The 19,057-nt window shown below is 38.9% G+C and overlaps 1 protein-coding gene across 1 annotated transcript in view; it reads right to left on the bottom strand.

The window, feature by feature from the left end:
* Positions 1-703: 703 nt before the first annotated feature.
* VSIG4 (V-set and immunoglobulin domain containing 4) overlaps positions 704-19,057 on the bottom strand; it is a 40,192-nt gene continuing 21,838 nt past the window's right edge. The window contains 5 exon segments of the mRNA XM_052663560.1: positions 704-1,309; positions 1,649-1,670; positions 4,411-4,515; positions 12,883-12,960; positions 13,596-13,658. Coding sequence (XP_052519520.1) covers positions 1,072-1,309; positions 1,649-1,670; positions 4,411-4,515; positions 12,883-12,960; positions 13,596-13,658 — 506 coding nt within the window. The 3' untranslated portion in view covers positions 704-1,071.

Raw genomic sequence — 19,057 nt, 5'->3', positions numbered from 1 at the left:
TTTTTATGGTTTCCAGTTAACCTGGGAAGAGTCACCCAGGTGGAGCTGGCAGGATAATTAACAGGAGAATAGAAGGCAGTTGGGAGAAGGCAATGGCACCCCACTCCAGTACTTTTGCCTGGAAAATCCCATGGATGGAGGAGCCTGGCAGGCTGCAGTCCATGGGGTCGCGAAGAGTCGGATATGACTGAGCGACTTCCCTTTCACTTTTCACTTTCATGCATTGGAGAAGGAAATGGCGACTCACTCCAGTGTTCTTGCCTGGAGAATCCTAGGGATGGGGGAGCCTGGTGGGCTGCCGTCTATGGGGTCGCAAAGAGTTGGACACGACTGAAGCGACTTAGCAGCAGCAGCAGCAGCAGCAGCAGCAGCAGCAGCAGCAGGCAGTTGAGTACTCTTTTACCAAAGATTTATTGTGTTTCAGTGAACTCACTGCTGAAATGAAGTAAGGATAGCATGGGTGTGAGGGAAGAAAAACCAAAAAAGAAAAGGTTCTATGCATATTTCCAGGACCTCAACCATCTCAACTAGTTTCACTTTAATCACTTTTGGTAGATACTTGAGAGAGGACCAAAATGACCACTGTTGTTATTATGCTTAGATATTTATTGAGCATCAAAAGAATACCAGAGCACTAGACTCTTAGTACAGGAGCAGATCTGAACCCTGCTCTGTTTCATGATAATCTTGATTCAAAGCTATCTGGCACTAGAGAAAGGGAAGTGACCTGAACCCAACTCATCCTCTGAGCTGGTGGAGCTGAGCCTCCCTCTGGCTGTTCAGTGGTAAGAGGCCAAAGTTGAATGTCATCTGGAGGCAGAGTGACCAAGTCCTAGTGCTATGGGCAAGTTCTTCTGATGTTTGGAGAAAAGCAATGGAAGCTGTAGGCAGGAGTACTAGAAGGGTCTAGGGCATGACCCAGTGGCAGGCTTGCTTGAGGTACATATGGAAACTTCTTAGGCAAAACCAGTTACTCTTAGCAACCCCATTGTTGGCAAGGAAGACATGTTGGACTAACCAGGAAGAAACAGAAGGGAAAGGGGCCATGTAGAATGGCTCAGTAAGACATTTTTAGCAGACATTCTTGCCCTTGGTCGCTAGAAGCTCATAGTCCAGGGGATCTGTATACAGCAGACGAGCATAGTCACTGTTGATCTGGGTGATGATCTGGTACTCCTGGCCCAGGCAAGGCTCATCAGAGTAGTCATTGCCCAGAGTCTGGGAATCTGGCTCTTCATTGGAGCAGCCACTTGTGAAGAGGGCCACCCTCATTGTTTCACCAGAGTCACTGGCCTCCCTGGTATGAAACCTGTGGTTCAAGAGCCCACCACCCATGAGAAGAAACATGAATCTTGTACCTTGGTTTCCCACTTTTCTGCCCCAATTATTGACAACTGACCATCAGGCACCTGCCACCCAAGGATTCTTGGAACAGAGGGCTAGTGGACTTGGATTATTTTGTGTATTCACTGGGTTAGGACAGTACTATAGGAGGTGCTTCTGAGAGGGAAGAAAGTTGTGCCCTGACCTTGAAGGCCTCTGGGCTTAATATTGGGCCTGTACCAAACCCACTTGCCTCTATGCCAATAATCAACAAACTTGAGGACAAGGAACAGGTCAGAAGATAGAAGATGAGAAGCTATCTTACCTGGCCACTTCATAGACATGATCTAGAAAAAAAAAAAAAAAAAAGAAGAAGAATCAGGTCAGAAGTCTCCATAGGGAATGGGTAAGGGCCAAACGCAAGTCCTTGTGAAAAGAAAAGGGAAGAGGAGACAGAAAGGGGGATCTCAATATGTCTCAGCCTTCCAATCATTAGGAGCTGTTAGGAAGGTGGTTTGAAATACAGATTTACCTGTTTTTCAACAGATGCAGATTTATCCGGGAAAGGAAGAGGAAGCACATTGATCACTGTCATCTTTGGCACAATCTGACTCTGGACATTGGGCTAGAGCTTGGTGTGATGAGGGGAGGGACACTGGAACTGGATCCACTCTCCACCCAGGAGTCTTGCCAACTATCCTTCAGGGAGTCCTTATGAAAAACTTGGCAGCCATTCAGAGCCCAGACAAAAGGGTCTGAATTATCAGTCTGATGCCCGAGACTAGCTTGAGTCATTCTCAAGTGCATTTCTCCCCATCCTGCATCCAGGAAAGATCTTGGAATAAGTCACCATTACCCCCTAGTGTCTGTGGAGGAGAAATATCTACATTCTGCTGCTGCTACTGCTACTAAGTTGCTTCAGTCGTGTCCAACTCTGTGCGACCCCATAGATGGCAGCCCACCAGGCTCCCCTGTCCCTAGGATTCTCCAGGCAAGAACACTGGAGTTGGTTGCCATTTCCTTCTCCAATACGTGAAAAGTGAAAGTGAAGTCATTCAGTCGTGACTGACTCTTCGCAACCCCATGGACTGCAGCCTGCCAGGCTCCTCCATCCATGAGATTTTCCAGGCAAGAGTACTGGAGTGGGGTGCCATTGCCTTCTCCATTCTACATAGGCTTAGAAGTTCTATAAGTAAGTAAGTGAAGTTGCTCAGTCGTGTCCGACTCTTTGCAACCCCATGGACTGTAGCCTACAAGGCTTCTCTGTCCATGAGATTCTCCAGGCAAGAATCCTGAAGTGGGTTGCCATTTCCTTCTCCAGGGGATCTTCCCGACCCAGGGATTGAACCTGGGTCTCCTGAATTGCAGGCAGACACTTTAACTTCTGAGCCACCAGGGAAGCTCCACAGCCTGGTACAAAGATGGATGTCTCTTAGTACTGCCCTCTAGGTGCTTGTAATCTTTCAGAGATGCAACTGGGAATGTAAACATTAAACGACAACAAAGCAAAAACAGAATGCTGCAGCTTTTTGTTTTGTGATAAAGCCTTACATTTCCATGTCTTGCCTCCCTGATTGGCCCTGCAGCTTTCATATTGTAGGATACTTCTCATTTTTATATGCCTAGTGCATGGTACATAGTAGGTACTCAGAAGCTACATGTTAAATTGAGAAGATGCCCTGAGGCTGTCTCCCTTATAGAGAGATAGAATGCAGGAATTCTGGAAAGGCATTCCAGGGAGGAAAAAATATAAAGACATGAGGTGTGTCACATATTTGCCTGTTTGACTCCAGTGACTGGGAATGAAATTAGGTCTAAGAGAATGGTGGGGGTTGACAAGATAGGCCAGAGCCACATTATAGAGGGCCTTCAATGGTATGCTACATTTTGACCTCTGTCCTCTGAATCATGGGGAGCACTGGACTGTTTTTGAAAGAGAAATAATCTAATATGGTTACAGTTTGTAGTCAGTCTTATTGAGACTATGATGAATGTTTTTGTTTTAGTACTCCTAGGATTTGTGGCAACTTAAGATATCTCCACTTCCAAGTTTAGCCTCATGGATCATAGCCATGGTAATTGGCCAAGACAAGAGTTTTTACTTCAAACCCAGGACAAGGAGAAACTCAAGGCTTCCTCCTCTTTTTGAGTTGTAGAGACCTATGGTAGAAATCAGACTATTAGGGAGTAGGAGCTACTTCAAAGGAAGAGACACATAAATGCTAGTAATGACTAGTGCAAAAGGAATTGAGGTGTAGTTAGGCTTACTTAGAAGTAAATATTAAGAGTCTCCTTTTCCTCTGTTGGCAAACAGATGTTAAATGACTCTGAAAACTACACTGTAATCATGTCACTGCCTGGCTTAAATTTTTTAAGTGATTTTTAATGCAAGACTTGGAGAAGAAATTCCAAATTCCTTAACCTGTCATTCAAGACTTTCTAGAATCAGGAATGAACTTATCTTTTCCTTAGTATTTCCCTATTGCTTGGCTACATGAATTTTCTCTATTGATGACTCCACTCATATTTATCTTTTACAATTTCACCCCTTTATTCATGTAATTTCTTGTATTTGTAGAATATTGTCCCTTTTCAATGGCTTTCATCCCCCAATGTATGGTCTAAGTCCTGCCTCCTCCTGAAAGCCCTTGATAATTATTCTACCCCTAACTGATTCTCCTATCCTTTGGATCCCTTTAGCACTGATTGTCTTCTCCAAGCTTTGAGTTCATAACCTTTATAGCTATGTATTGTTATTGATAAACTCCATGACTCTACCTTGATTTCATTAATTAAACTGTAAATAACTTGAGGCAAGTGATTGTTACTTCTCCTCCTCTTGCATCCTCATTAAAAATCCATTATATAGATGCTGTGCCAAGTTGAGTAAAAAAAAATTTGTGAATTAAATTTCATATGTTGTACTTTTATTGCATGTCTGTCTCCATGAATTCCCTATCCTCACTTTCAGGATAGTCTGGGGACTCTTTGAAGTGCCTAACATAGTGCTTGATACAGAGTTTATGCCCAACTGTACTGCTGAATGAAAAAATAAGCAAAAGCCACCCATTCATATTCATCACTCACCCTGTTGGGATGTCTTCTGGCAGACCATGATATAAGTCATGGTGATAAACACTATACAGCACAAGGAGATGATGAGAATTATGGCAAAGATAGACAGGCCTTTACCTAGGAGGCAAAACAAGACCAAGTGGTATCTGGTTGAAAACAGTCCAGAAACAGAGACTCCAAGGATCAGTCCAGACTAGCTCACAGTTCTTTCTTTTCCATCTTCTCCTAACTTATTTAGCTAGCCAGAGAGACAAACAAAACCCTGGATCCATGAGAAAGACTTGAGAGAAGCTAGAGACTCAATGTATATGCAAGTTATTTCAGATCCACTCATTGATGGCTGATTGGCCTGGGCATTTGAACCAGTACTCCATGCTTTCCATGGGGCCAAGACAAGAGGTTTTTCACATTTTCTTAAGAGAAAGTATTTCCTAGCTTCACAGAAATACTACTGTATTGAGATTATGATCAATTACTTCTAGTCATAATGATTCTTTTATTCAAACACTCTGTCGAAGCATTCAGGTTTCTTAATCCTCAAAACATATTTCGACTGAGTCTCCTGGGTTACCTATCTAAATCATGAAGGAAACCCCTGGACTAGGTTTCTGGTCCTGAATCTGTTATTGATTTGCTGCATGACTGTGGTAGGCAGAATAAAGGTCCTCCAAAGATGTTCATATTCATATCCCCAGTATGTTAGTTTACACTGTAGGGAAGAATTAAGATTGCAGATGTATTTAAGGTTGTTAATTCATTGACTTTGAAGTGGGGAGATTATCTTGAAATATCTGGGTGGGCTCAATGGAATCTCAAGGGTCTCCCAAAAGTGGAAGAAGGAAACAGAAGAGGGAATGATAGTGAGATATTTGAAGATGCTACATTGCTAGTTTTGAAAATGGTGGAAGGTAACCAGAAACCAAAGAAAGAAGGTAACCTCTAGGAACTGAAAGGAAGACAAAGAAACTGATTATCCACAGTCTCCAAAAATAACATAGCCCAATTATACCTTAATTTTAGCCCAGTGTGTCAGACTTCTGATGTCCAGAAGTATAGGATAATACATTTGTGTTATTTTAAGATGCTAAGTATGGGGTACTTTTTCAGCAGTCCTAGAAGGCTAAATACATAGAAGTCATAGAAGAATAAATACAGTGACTTTAATCAGATTTCTGACTAATACCTTAGTTTCCCCATAAGTTCAATGAAAAGATTGGATGATGTCTAATGCACTTGTAGCTATAATATTCTGAATCTAGGGAATGAGGTCAGGGGATATGGATGGAGAGGGAAAGGAATCTCAGTGTTCTTAGGATTTAATGCTGCAACTGACTTTGTTTTCTCTAGATCCCAAAATATTATATCTTAGAAAGCTGGTATTTGTGGTCCTTAGAGCTCTGATTGGAGTTGAGAGAACCCAAGGTATAAAATGATACAGATCAAGGGAAGGTTCCTCATTGGAGAGAGTCAAGTTGTAAAATAATTAATAGAGGATGTCGGGCATAAACTCCAAATCTTAGAGTATCCATTCCTCCAAAAGTTATTTTCTCATCTTCTCAAATCAACTGTCTTAAGAAGTATCTTCTTGCCCCCATTCTTCTATGGATATTGCCATAGGAGAGACATGGGACTATGGAAGTCTTCAAGCCAAAAGTGACAACACAAAAATGGCACACAAAACAAGTTTAAGCTGTGACCTGAGACAAACAAGAAACTCTGCAACCAGGAGGGCAGAAGTACAGAGGCATTAAGAATTCCACCATCAATGACACACAACCAGAGGATAAGACCAGGAGTGATAGTCATCAAACTTTTATGTACCTATCAATCAAAACAGATACCTACTGTAGACCTGGAGGCTTAGAGGTCTCCAGGCATCAATATTTTTGTTGCAGGACCATGGGGGTGGTCTAGAGAGTTCTGAGGGATGGGCCAAGGCAGCCAAGGTGATAATGGGAAACAGTGGTTAAGGGAAACATCTAGCATCAACTGGTATTGTTGATGAAATAAAATGAAATAAAATAGAAGTATTTCATTGTTTTAATAATCAATGTAGTCAAACCACTGCATACCAGCTATTAGCTCCAGGTGAAAACCCAAAGAACTTATCTTTGGGGTTTGCATCTCTGAGACTTTGACTTAGGGATCCTTGAAACTTTGAAAGAATCAGAAATCAGCTACAAGCTGCTTGGTGACCTCTGAAGAATAACTCAAGTAATGAAGCCTTGCCACTACCCTTACCTGGTCCAATGCCTGTCTCCCTGGGAGAGCTGGCTGAAGTCATAGTCCCACTCCAATTCTTACACAGAACATTTAGAAAGTACATTATTACGCCAACAGAGAACTAAGAACACGGAGGGCGGCCCTAAGATGGTGGAGGAATAGGATGGGAAGACCACTTTCTCCCCACAAATTCCTCAAAAGAACATTTCAATGCTGAGCAAACTCCACAAAACAACTTCTGAGTGCTGGCAGAGGACATCAGGCAACCAGAAAAGCAGACCATTGTCTTCAAAAACAGTGAACCTCTCTGGGAGTCCCTCAATGTGGAGAAACTTTTCATCTTTAACCTAGATGTTTTATCATCGGTGCTGTATAGATGGAGAAATCTAGAGGCTACTGTAAAAATAAAACTGAAAACCAGAAGCAGGAGGCTTAAGTCCAAAGCCTGAGAACATCAGAGAACTCCTGAATTCAGGGAACATTAAGCAATAGGAGCTCATCAAATGCCTCCATACCTACACTGAAACCAAGCTCCACCCAAGAGCCAACAAGTTCCAGAGCAAGACATACCACGCAAATTCTCCAGCAACACAGGAACACACCCTTGAGCTTCAATATATAGGCAGCTCAAAGCTACTCCAAAACCTTTGATGTCTCATAACCCATTACTGGTCACTTGACTGTACTCCAGAGAGAAGAAACCCAGCTCCACCCACCAGAACTCCAACACAAGCCTCCCTAACCAGGAAACCTTGACAAGCCACTGATACAACCCCACCCACAGTGAGGAAGCTCCATAATAAAGAGAACTCCACAAATTGCCAGAATATTAAAAGACCACCCCAAACGCAGCAATATAACCAAGATGAAGAGACAGAGGAATACCCAGCAGGTAAAGGAACAGGAGAAATGCCCAACAAACCAAACAAAAGAGGAAGACATAGGGAATCTACCTGAGAAAGAATTCCGAATATTGATACTGAAAATGATCCAAAATCTTGAAATCAAAATGGAATCACAGATACATAGCCTAGAGAAAAGGATTGAGAAGATGCAAGAAAGGTTTAACAGGGACCTAGAAGAAATAAAAAAGAGTCAATACATAATGAATAATGCAATAAATGAGATCAGAAACACTCTGGAGGCAACAAATAGTAGAATAATGGAGGCAGAAGATAGGATTAGTGAAATAGAAGATAGAATGGTAGAAATAAATGAATCAGAGAGGAAACAAGAAAAACGAATTAAAAGAAATGAGGACAATCTCAGAGACCTCCAGGACAATATGAAACATTCCAACATTCGGATTATAGGAGTCCCAGAAGAAGAAGACAAAAAGAAAGACCATGAGAAAATCCTTGAGGAGATAATAGTTGAAAACTTCCCTAAAATGGGGAAGGAAATAATCACCCAAGTCCAAGAAACACAGAGAGTTCCAAATAGGAAAAACCCAAGGTGAAACACCCCAAGACACATATTAATCAAATTAACAAAGATGAAACACAAAGAACAAATATTAAAAGCAGCAAGGGAAAAACAACAAATAACACACAAGGGGATTCCCATAAGAATAACAGCTGATCTTTCAATAGAAACTCTTCAGGCCAGGAGGGAATGGCAAGACATACTTAGAGTGATGAAAGAAAATAACCTACAGCCCAGATGACTGTACCCAGAAAGGATCTCATTCAAATACAAAGGATAAATCAAAAGCTTTACAGACAAGCAAAAGCTGAGAGAATTCAGTACCACCAAACCAGCTCTCCAACAAATTCTAAAAGATATTTTCTAGGCAAGAAACACAAAAAGGGTTTATAAACCCAAACCCAAAACAATAAAGTAAATGGTAATGGGATCATACTTATCAATAATTACCTTAAATGTAAATGAGTTGAATGCCCCAACCAAAAGACAAAGATTGGCCGAATGGATACAAAAACAAGACCCCTCTATATGCTGCTTACAAGAGACCCACCTCAAAACAAGGGACGCATACAGACTGAAAGTGAAGGGCTGGAAAAAGATGTTCCATGCAAATAGAGACCAAAAGAAAGCAGGAGTGGCAATACTCATATCTGATAAAACAGACTTTAAAATAAAGGCTGTGAAAAGAGATAAAGAAGGCCACTACATAATGATCAAAGGATCTATCCAAGAAGAAGAAATAACAATTATAAATATATATGCACCCAACATAGGAGCACCGCAATATGTAAGACAAATGCTAACAAGTATGAAAGGGGAAATTAACAATAACACAATAATAGTGGGAGACTTTAATACCCCACTCACACCTATGGACAGATCAACTAAACAGAAAATTAACAAAGAAACGCAAACTTTAAATGATACATTAGACCAGTTAGACCTAATTGATATCTATAGGACATTTCACCACACAACAATGAATTTCACCTTTTTCTCAAGTGCTCATGGAACCTTCTCCAGGATAGATCACATCCTGGGCCATAAATCTGGCCTTGATAAATTTAAAAAAATTGAAATCATTCCAACCATCTTTTCTGACCATAATGCATTAAGATTAGATCTCAATTACAGAAGAAAAACTATTAAAAATTCCAACATATGGAGGTTGAACAACACACTTCTGAATAACCAACAAATCACAGAAGAAATCAAAAAAGAAATCAAAATATGCATAGAAACTAATGAAAATGAAAACACAACAACCCAAAACCTGTGGGACACTATAAAAGCAGTGCTAAGAGGAAAGTTCATAGCAATACAGGCATACCTCAAGAAACAAGAAAAAAGTCAAATAAATAACCTAACTCTACACCTAAAGCAACTAGATAAGGAAGAATTGGAGAACCCCAGAGTTAGTAGAAGGAAAGAAATCTTAAAAATTAGGGCAGAAATAAATGCAAAAGAAACAAAAGAGACCATAGCAAAAATCAACAAAGCCAAAAGCTGGTTCTTTCAAAGGATAAATAAAATTGACAAACCATTAGCCAGACTCATCAAGAAACAGAGAAAAATCAAATCAATAAAATTAGAAATGAAAATGGAGAGATCACAACAGACAACACAGAAATACAAAGGATCATGAGAGACTACTATCAGCAATTATATGCCAATAAAATGGACAACATGGAAGAAATGGACAAATTCTTAGAAAAGTACAATATTCCAAAACTGAATCAGGAAGAAATAGAAAATCTTAACAGACCCATCACAAGCACGGAAATTGAAACTGTAATCACAAATCTTCCAGCAAACAAAAGTCCAGGTCCAGACAGCTTCACAGCTGAATTCTACCAAAAATTTCGAGAAGAGCTAACACATATCCTACTGAAATTCTTCCAGAAAATTGCAGAGGAAGGTAAACTTCCAAACTCATTCTATGAGGCCACCATCACCCTAATACAAAACCTGACGAAGATACTGCAAAAAAAGAAAACTACAGGCCAATATCACTGATGAACATAGATGCAAAAATCCTCAATAAAATTCTAGCAATCAGAATCCAACAACACATTAAAAAGGTCATACACCATGACCAAGTGGGCTTTATCCCAGGAATGCAAGGATTCTTCAATATCCGCAAATCAATCAATGTAATTCACCACATTAACAAATGGAAAAATAAAAGCCATATGATTATCTCAATAGATGCAGAGAAGGACTTTGACAAAATTCAACATCCATTTATGACAAAAACTCTCGAGAAAGCAGGAATAGAAGGAACATACCTCAACATAATAAAAGCTATATATGACAAACCCACAGTGAACATTATCCTCAATGGTGAAAATTTGAAGGCATTTCCCCTAAAGTCAGGAACAAGACAAGGGTGCCCAATTTCACCGCTACTATTCAACATAGTTTTGGAAGTTTTGGCCACAGCAATCAGAGCAGAAAAAGAAATGAAAGGAATCCAAATTGGAAAAGAAGAAGTAAAACTCTCACTGTTTGCCAATGACATGATCCTCTACATAAAAAAACCCTAAAGACTCCACCAGAAAATTACTAGAGCTCATCAATGAATATAGTAAAGTTGCAGGATATAAAATCAACACACAGAAATCCCTTGCATTCCTATACACTAATAATGAGAAAGTAGAAAAAGAAATTAAGGAAACAATTCCATTCACCATTGCAACCAAAAGAATAAAATACTTAGGAATATATCTACCTAAAGAAACTAAAGACCTATATATAGAAAACTATAAAACACTGATGAAAGAAATCAAGAAGGACACTAATAGATGGAGAAATATACCTTGTTCATGGATCGGAATAATCAATATAGTGAAAATGAGTATAATACCCAAAGCAATTTACAAATTCAATGCAATCCCTATCAAGCTACCAGTGATATTTTTCACAGGACTAGAACAAATAATTTCAAGCTTTGTATGGAAATACAAAAAACCTCGAATAGCCAAAGCAATCTTGAGAAAGAAGAATGGAACTGGAGGAATCAACCTGCCTGACTTCAGGCTCTACTACAAAGCCACAGTCATCAAGACAGTATGGTACTGGCACAAAGACAGAAATATAGATCAATGGAACAAAATAGAAAGCCCAGAGATAAATCCACACACATATGGACACCTTATCTTTGACAAAGGAGGCAAGAATATACAATGGAGTAAAGACAATATCTTTAACAGGTGGTGCTGGGAAAACTTGTCAACCACTTGTAAACGAATGAAACTAGATCACTTTCTAACACTGCACACGAAAATAAACTCGAAATGGATTAAAGATTTAAATGTAAGACCAGAAACTATAAAACTGCTAGAGGAGAACATAGGCAAAACACTCTCAGACATAAATCACAGCAGGATCCTCTATGATCCACCTCCCAGAATTCTGGAAATAAAAGCAAAAATAAACAAATGGGATCTAATTAAAATCAAAAGCTTCTGCACAACAAAGGAAAATATCAGCAAGGTGAAAAGACAGCCTTCTGAATGGGAGAAAATAATAGCAAATGAAACAACTGAGAAACAACTAATCTCAAAAATATACAAGCAACTTTATGCAACTCAATTCCAGAAAAATAAACGACCCAATCAAAAAATGGGCCAAAGAACTAAATAGACATTTCTCCAAAGAAGACATATGGATGGCTAACAAACCCATGAAAAGATGCTCAACATCACTCATTATTAGAGAAATGCAAATCAAAACCACAATGAGGTATCACTTCGCACCAGTCAGAATGTCTGCGATCCAAAAATCTGCAAGCAATAAATGCTGGAGAGGGTGTGGAGAAAAGGGAACCCTCTTACACTGTTGGTGGGAATGCAAACTGGTACAACCACTATGGAAAACAGTGTGGCGATTCCTTAAAAAATTGCAAATAGAACTGCCATATGACCCAGCAATCCCACTGCTGGGCATACACACTGAGGAAACCAGAATTGAAAGAGACACATGCACCCCAATGTTCATCGCAGCACTGTTTATAATAGCCAGGACATGGAAACAACCTAGATGTCCATCAGCAGATGAATGGATAAGAAAGCTGTGGTACATATACACAATGGAGTATTTCTCAGCCATTAAAAAGAATACATTTGAATCAGTTCTGATGAGATGGATGAAACTGGAGCCGATTATACAGAGTGAAGTAAGCCAGAAAGAAAAACGTCAGTACAGTATACTAACACATATATATGGAATTTAGAAAGATGGCAATGATGACCCTGTATGCAAGACAGCAAAAAAGACACAGATGTGTATAGCGGGCTTTTGGACTCAGAGGGAGAGGGAGAGTGTGGGATGATTTGGGAGAATGGCATTGAAACATGTATACTATCATGTAAGAATTGAATCACCAGTCTATGTCCGATGCAGGATATAGCATGCTTGGGGCTGGTGCACGGGGATGACCAAGAGGGACGTTGTGGGGAGGGAGGGGGGAGGGGTTTCATGTTTGGGATCGCATGTACACCTGTGGTGGATTCATGTCAATGTATGGCAAAACCAATACAGTATTGTAAAGTAAAATAAAGTAAAAATAAAAATTAAAAAAAAAAGAACTAAGAACACATATATCACTATCCCTAAACCCATTCTGACTTTGAACATTACCATATCTGTATCTTTCCCTCTCCTTTCTCCATTCTATCCATCTTATCTGTCTCTAGGACCTTTGATCATAGCCTGATACATAGGAGGTAACGGTTTACAGAGTAGAATGACATAGAATAGTGTGTAAAGTGGAAAGTTTTTGTTGCAAAGTTAAGAGCCAAAAAGGAAGAACAGAAGTGTTAACATTTCCCTTACCTGGTCCAGCACTTGTCTTTCCAATATCACCATCCACTTCAGTTATTCTGACCCAGGATGTATTCTCTGTGGATATTGCTATAAAAACAGGATTATTAGCGTCAGAAGCCTCTATTCCAGACAGGAACTTTCAAGATGGAGGGTGAAACTTTCAAGATGGAACTTTCAAGATTGCAGTTCTTCTATGGGTATCTGTGCTAAGATTTCCAGAATTCTTGGCCATGTCATTGACCACTATTATTGGGTTAGCCAAAAAGTTCATTTGAGTTTTTCCATAGTATCTTACAGAAAAACTTGATTGAACTTTTTGGCCAATTCAATACAATAATGTGATAGCTATTTTTAAAAATTTTTTTTTTTTTTACTGTTAGTGGGAAGAAGGCCCATAGAGGAGAGAAAATATACCTGAAGTCCCATAGCAATTCAGACTAGGAGCAGAGCAGAAGTTAGTTTTCTTTTTCCACTTTTCCTATAGGGTTATTCAAATTCTCTCCTTCTTTTTGCCTCAGACATTTTTACAGATAAAATATATATATATGATTCACTTCTTCATGACCCTTAGGCCTTTTATTTCCATGTCTTTATTACTATGTTCCTTCTGAAGAACCCAGTGACCTCTTATTACCTGTCTAATGGCATTGAGTCTCCTCCCTTGGCTTCCATGACACCATTTCAGACCTTCCCTATTCCCACAAAATCCCAGTAAAACTCACCTTTCAAGGGGGTTTGCATGGTTGGAAGTGACTTAGTCTTGGTCTCAAGTGGCTTTGAGGAATCTGCAAGGAAAAGGGAGTCCACTCAAGGGCCCTGGCACCCCTGAGTGAACAGTTGAATGTTTTAGGAAAAAATGGGAAATAAGTAATGGCCAGTCAGATACTTAATTAATCTGGATGGGGAACATATTTTGTTTTAACTAACCCCCAGTTGATATTTAGCTACTTATTGTCTTGAGAGGGTCTTAGAAGTATTACAAAGAAGGTGGTTGTGGTGAGTTAGTAAAGATAATAGAGTAATAACCTCCAAACACTTACTTCACAAAAGTAGTGAAATGACTGACAAAAATTTTTCATAACTTTTTTTCTTTAAGATTTTGGAAAAATAGCCAAAGATTTGAATCAACCCAGGTAGCATTTATGGAAGAAAAACACTCCAATCTTGTTAAGCACAGCAAGTATTGTTGCATTTTAATTTACCCCAGCTCTATTACCCTGTCCCAGGCCAGTAGTAGCCTTGAAAATAAGCCTTGTTCAAAGTGCTAGACTGAAGAGAACAGATTTAATCCCCCCCCCCCCCAAATTGTCATTATTTGACTTCTATGGAAGTTCCCTGAAAGACCTGATTCAAAAGGCTTGTCTTCATTGATTATCTAGTGCTAAAACTCTTGTCAGGGAAGGGATGTATTTGTCAGACAGATGCCTGGAGCATTAGACAACAATTGAGATTAGCAAGAGACTTGCAAAGAAGCTTAAAAGAAAAAAAAAATAACAACAACAACAAAGTAATTAAATGTTCAGAGACTTTGAAAATCTCTGACACATTCATGAAATCTGGAAAGCCAAGACATGCATAGGATTGTGTGCATGCTCAGGAAAGACATGAGAATGTCATACGTTCTTATCTCTGACTAGTTTTGAGTCTCTGCATTAGCAGGAAATGAAGGCTACAGCACAGTTATAAACTTCCTGGGTAAGCATTGAAAACAGTTAAACAGGCAACAGAACCCTTGGAGTTTCATTGATTCCAAGTATTTAAAGAAATATCTGTCCAGTCAATAGTTGACCACTAAATTGATCAGAGACTTCAGTGGCAATCCATGACAAAGAATATAAGAGACTACATAGAATTGGCTCAGACAGTTATTGAACAAACAAATAGCAATTAGTACAGAAAGCAGCAACAAAAGCAAGCCCTGGAGAGAGACAGAGACTCATAATTCTAAATTTGTCACATTATATTATTTAAAAAGTCAAATTTTCAACAAAATATGAGACATACAAAGAAACTAGAAAGTATGGAGCTTCTGGTTAAAGATGGCAGAGTAGAGCACCATCTCCTTCTGCAAGAGAACCAAAATCGAAGCTAGCTGTTGAACAATCATCAACAGGAAGATGCTGGAACCTATCAGAAAAAGACACCCCACATCCAAAGACAAAGAAGCCATAGCAAAATGGGAGGAGGGGTACAATCACAATAAAATCAAATATCTTACCCATCAGGTGGGTGACCCACAATCTGGAGAGAAATTATACCAGAGAAGTTTTCCCACTGTTGTTAAGATTCTGTACCCCATGTCAGGCTCCCCAGCCTGGGGATCCAACAAACAGACAGGGAAAATGCAGGGAATCTGACCTTGAAGGCCAGCAGTATTTGATCATAAGACTTCCACAGGACTGGGAGAAACAGAGACTCCAGTCTTAGAGGGCACAAACAAAAGCTTGTGTGCACTAAGCCTCAGAGGAAGGGAGTAGTGACCCCACAGGAGACTGAATCAAAACTACTCGCTAGTGTTGGAGAGTCTCCTGTGGAGGTGTGGGTCTGCAGGGGATCACCACAGGGATGGGGGCACTTGCAACATCAGTCTGGGAAAGTCCCCCTTGGTGTAAATCCTCCTGGGTTGCCATTAGCCAGACTACTGAGCCTGTAGACCCGATGGCTGGGTCACCTCTGGACAAAAAACTACCAGGAAGGGAGTGCAACCACACTCATCAGCAGATAATTGGATTAAAACTTTACTGAGCAAGGCTCTGCTCACCAGAGCAAGACCCCGTTTTTCCCACCACCAGTCCCTCCCATCAGGAGGCTTACACAAGCCTGTTATACTCCTCCATCAGAGGGCAAACAGAGAAGAGAGAATATGCACAGTCTGATGGCTACCAAATTACAGAAAGTTAATTATCATGAAAAAAATAAAAAGTGATGTCTCAGATGAAGGAACAAGATAAGACCCCAGAAAAACAGCTAAATGAAGTGGAGATAGGCAAACTTCCAGGAAAATAATTCAAAGTAATGATTGTGAAGATGATTCAGGATCTCAGAAAAAGAATGGAGGCAAAGATTGAGAAGATGCAAGAAATGTTTACCAAAGACCTATAAGAACTGAAGAACAAACAGGTGAATAATACACTAGAAAAAATCCATAGCAGACTAACTGAGGCAGAAGAACAGATAACTGACCTGGAGGACAGAAAGGTGAAAATCACTGCAGCAGAACAGAATATAGAGAAAAGAATGAAAAGAAATGAAGATAGATGGACATAAAAAAAAAAAAAAAGATAACTGCAATTGCAAGCCATAATGGGAACATGATTAGCCTAATAATATAAAACAATTACATACATCTCAGGGGGGAGGATCAAGCAGAGTGATAAGCGGAAGCACATATTTTCATCTACTCAGCTAGTCTATGTCTTTTGTTTGGTGCATTTAACTCATTTGCATTTAAGTGCAAAACTACAGTTTTTGTGTTTTGGGTTCATTTTCTTTTCTTTTTTTTTTTTTTTGTGATGAGAAAAAAATTTTTTATTGGTCCTGGAAATATTCGAACCCCAGTTATATCTCATCAATGCCCAGAGTCTTTTCATATGGGTTCATTTACTGTAGGTAGATCTTTTCCTTCTCTTGCTTCCTGCTTGGAGAAGTTCTTTTAGCATTTGTTGTAAAGCTGGTTTGGTGGTGCTGAATTCTCTTAACTTTTGCTTGTTTGGAAAGCTTTTGATTTCTCCATCAAATCTTAAGGAGAGAGTCTTGCCGAGTAGAGTATTCAGTTTTTCCCACCACCAGTCCCTCCCATCAGGAGGCTTAGACAACTGTAAATAATATGTATAATATATATATTTTAGAAAACTTATGAACTTTTGCCTAACTAAAAAAATTTTGTGACAGTTTGATTCCACTTATTTGATTTAGTATGAATAGAATGCTAGATTTATAATTTAAGAAAATAGATAATCAAGAAGCAGCAAAGGTTTACTGTGTAACAGAGGGAAATATAGTCAATATCTTATATTATCCTATAATGGAAAATAATTCCAAGATAATATATGCATATATGTATAATGGAATCACACAAAAATTTCTACATTTTGAAATTTAGTATTGTTTACCAGTTTTTCTAAATGTCCTATGGATATCTAATAGGAACATATGAGATATAAAATTTTAAATACATTTTGTAAGATATAAAATTAATGTAAATTTATATAAATAGAAATCAATTGTATTTAAATTATTGACTACATCATCAAGATGCTCCTTTTCTTATTTTTTCTGCATTTGATAAAATATTCTCAGAGAAATGCTAATATGTCTCACTATGATTACATATTTTTTCTTTTCCCTTATATTTCTTCTGAGGTTTTTGCTTTATGTATTTTTGTTTCTTTGCTGTTAGGTACCTCATGGTTTATGATATCTATTTTTGTGAGTTGTACTTTTTATCTTTAAAAATATTCATCTTTGTTTAATTTAAAAATAAATAAATTTATTAAAATTTAAAAAAAAGAAACTAGAAAATATAGTCCATAAACATGTAAAAAAAAAAAAACAACAATGAATAGAAACTTTCTCTGAGGAAATACAGATACTGGACTCATTAGAAAAAAATACTTTAAATCAACTAAATTTGTTATTTTAAAAAAAGAAATAAAGGAAACTATGTCCAAAAAACTAAAATAATGAGGGCAATTCAAACCAAGTTGTTGTTCTGTAACTCAGTTGTGTCTGACTCTTTGTGACCCCATGGGCTGCAGCACACCAGATTTCCCTGTCCTTCACTATCTCCCAGGGTTTGCTCAAATTCATGTCCGTTGAGTCAGTGATGCTATCTAACCATCTCATCTGCTGAAATGCTCTTCTTTTCTCTTCAAATTTTCCCCAGCATCAGGGTCTTTTCCAATGACTCTGCTCTTTGTATCAGATAGCCAAATAACTGGAGCTTCAGCATCAGTCCTTCCAATGAATATTCCCATTACTTTAAGAATTTTCCACACTTTGGGGTGATGCACACAGTCAAAGGCTTTAGTATAGTCAATGAAGCAGAAGTAGATATTTTCATGGAATTCCTCTGCTTTCTCTGTGATCCAACAAATGTTGACAATTTGATCTCTGGTTACTCTGCCTTTTCTAAACCCAGCTTGTACATCTGGATATTATCAATTCAAGTACTGCTGAAGTCTAGCTTGAAGGATTTTGAGCATAACCTTACTAGCATGTGAAATGAGTGCAACTGTATGGTAGTTTGAACATTCTTTGGTATTGCCCTCCTTTGGGATTGGAATGAAAACTGGCCTTTCCTGTCCTGTGGCCACTGCTGAGTTTTCTGTATTTGCTGATATATTGAGTGCGGACTTTTACAGAATCATCTTTTAGGATTTTAAACAACTCAGCTAGAATCCCATCATATTCATTAGCTGTGTCTGTTGTGGTCATGTTCTTAAGGCGACTTGACTTCGCACTCCAGAATGTCTGGCTCTAGGTGAGTGACCACACCATCATAGTTATCTGGGTCATTAAGACCTCTTTTGCAGAGTTCTGCCACTTCTTAATTTTTTCTGCTTCTGTTAACTCCCTACCGTTTATGTCATCTATCATGCCAAAACTTGCATGAAATTTTCCCTTGATATCTCTGATTTTCTTGAAGAAACCTCAAGTCTTTCCCATTCTATTGTCATCTTAAACTTCTTTGCATTGTTCATTTAAGAAGACTTTCTTATCTCTCCTTGCTATTCTCTGGAACTCTGCATTCAGTTGGGTATATCTTTCCCTTTCTCCCATGCCTTTCAGTTCTCTTTTTCCCTCAGCTATTTGGAAAGCCTCCTCAGACAAACATTTTGCCTTCTTGCATTTCTTTTTCTTTGGGATAGTTTTGGTCATGTCCTCCTTTGCAATGTTACAAACTTCAAACCAAGTAGAAAATGTCATTAAACAAAAATGATAAAACAGGAACAAACTAGAAATCCTGGAGGTGAAAGATACAATAACTGAAAAAATGAATGCATGCTAAGTTGCTTCAGTCATGTATGACTCTTTGCAATCTTATGGACTGTAACCTGTCAGGTTCCTCCCTCCATGAGATTTTCCAGGCAAGAATACTGGAGTGGGTAGGCATGCCCTCCTCCAAGGGCTCTTCCTAATTCAGGAATCAAACTGGCATCTCTTATGTTTCCTGCATTGACAG

Source organism: Budorcas taxicolor, chromosome X, assembly GCF_023091745.1.
Source record: "Budorcas taxicolor isolate Tak-1 chromosome X, Takin1.1, whole genome shotgun sequence".
Lineage (NCBI taxonomy): Eukaryota > Metazoa > Chordata > Mammalia > Artiodactyla > Bovidae > Budorcas > Budorcas taxicolor.
Note: the sequence above shows the minus strand (reverse complement) of the source record. Positions and strands in the feature narration are given on the sequence as shown.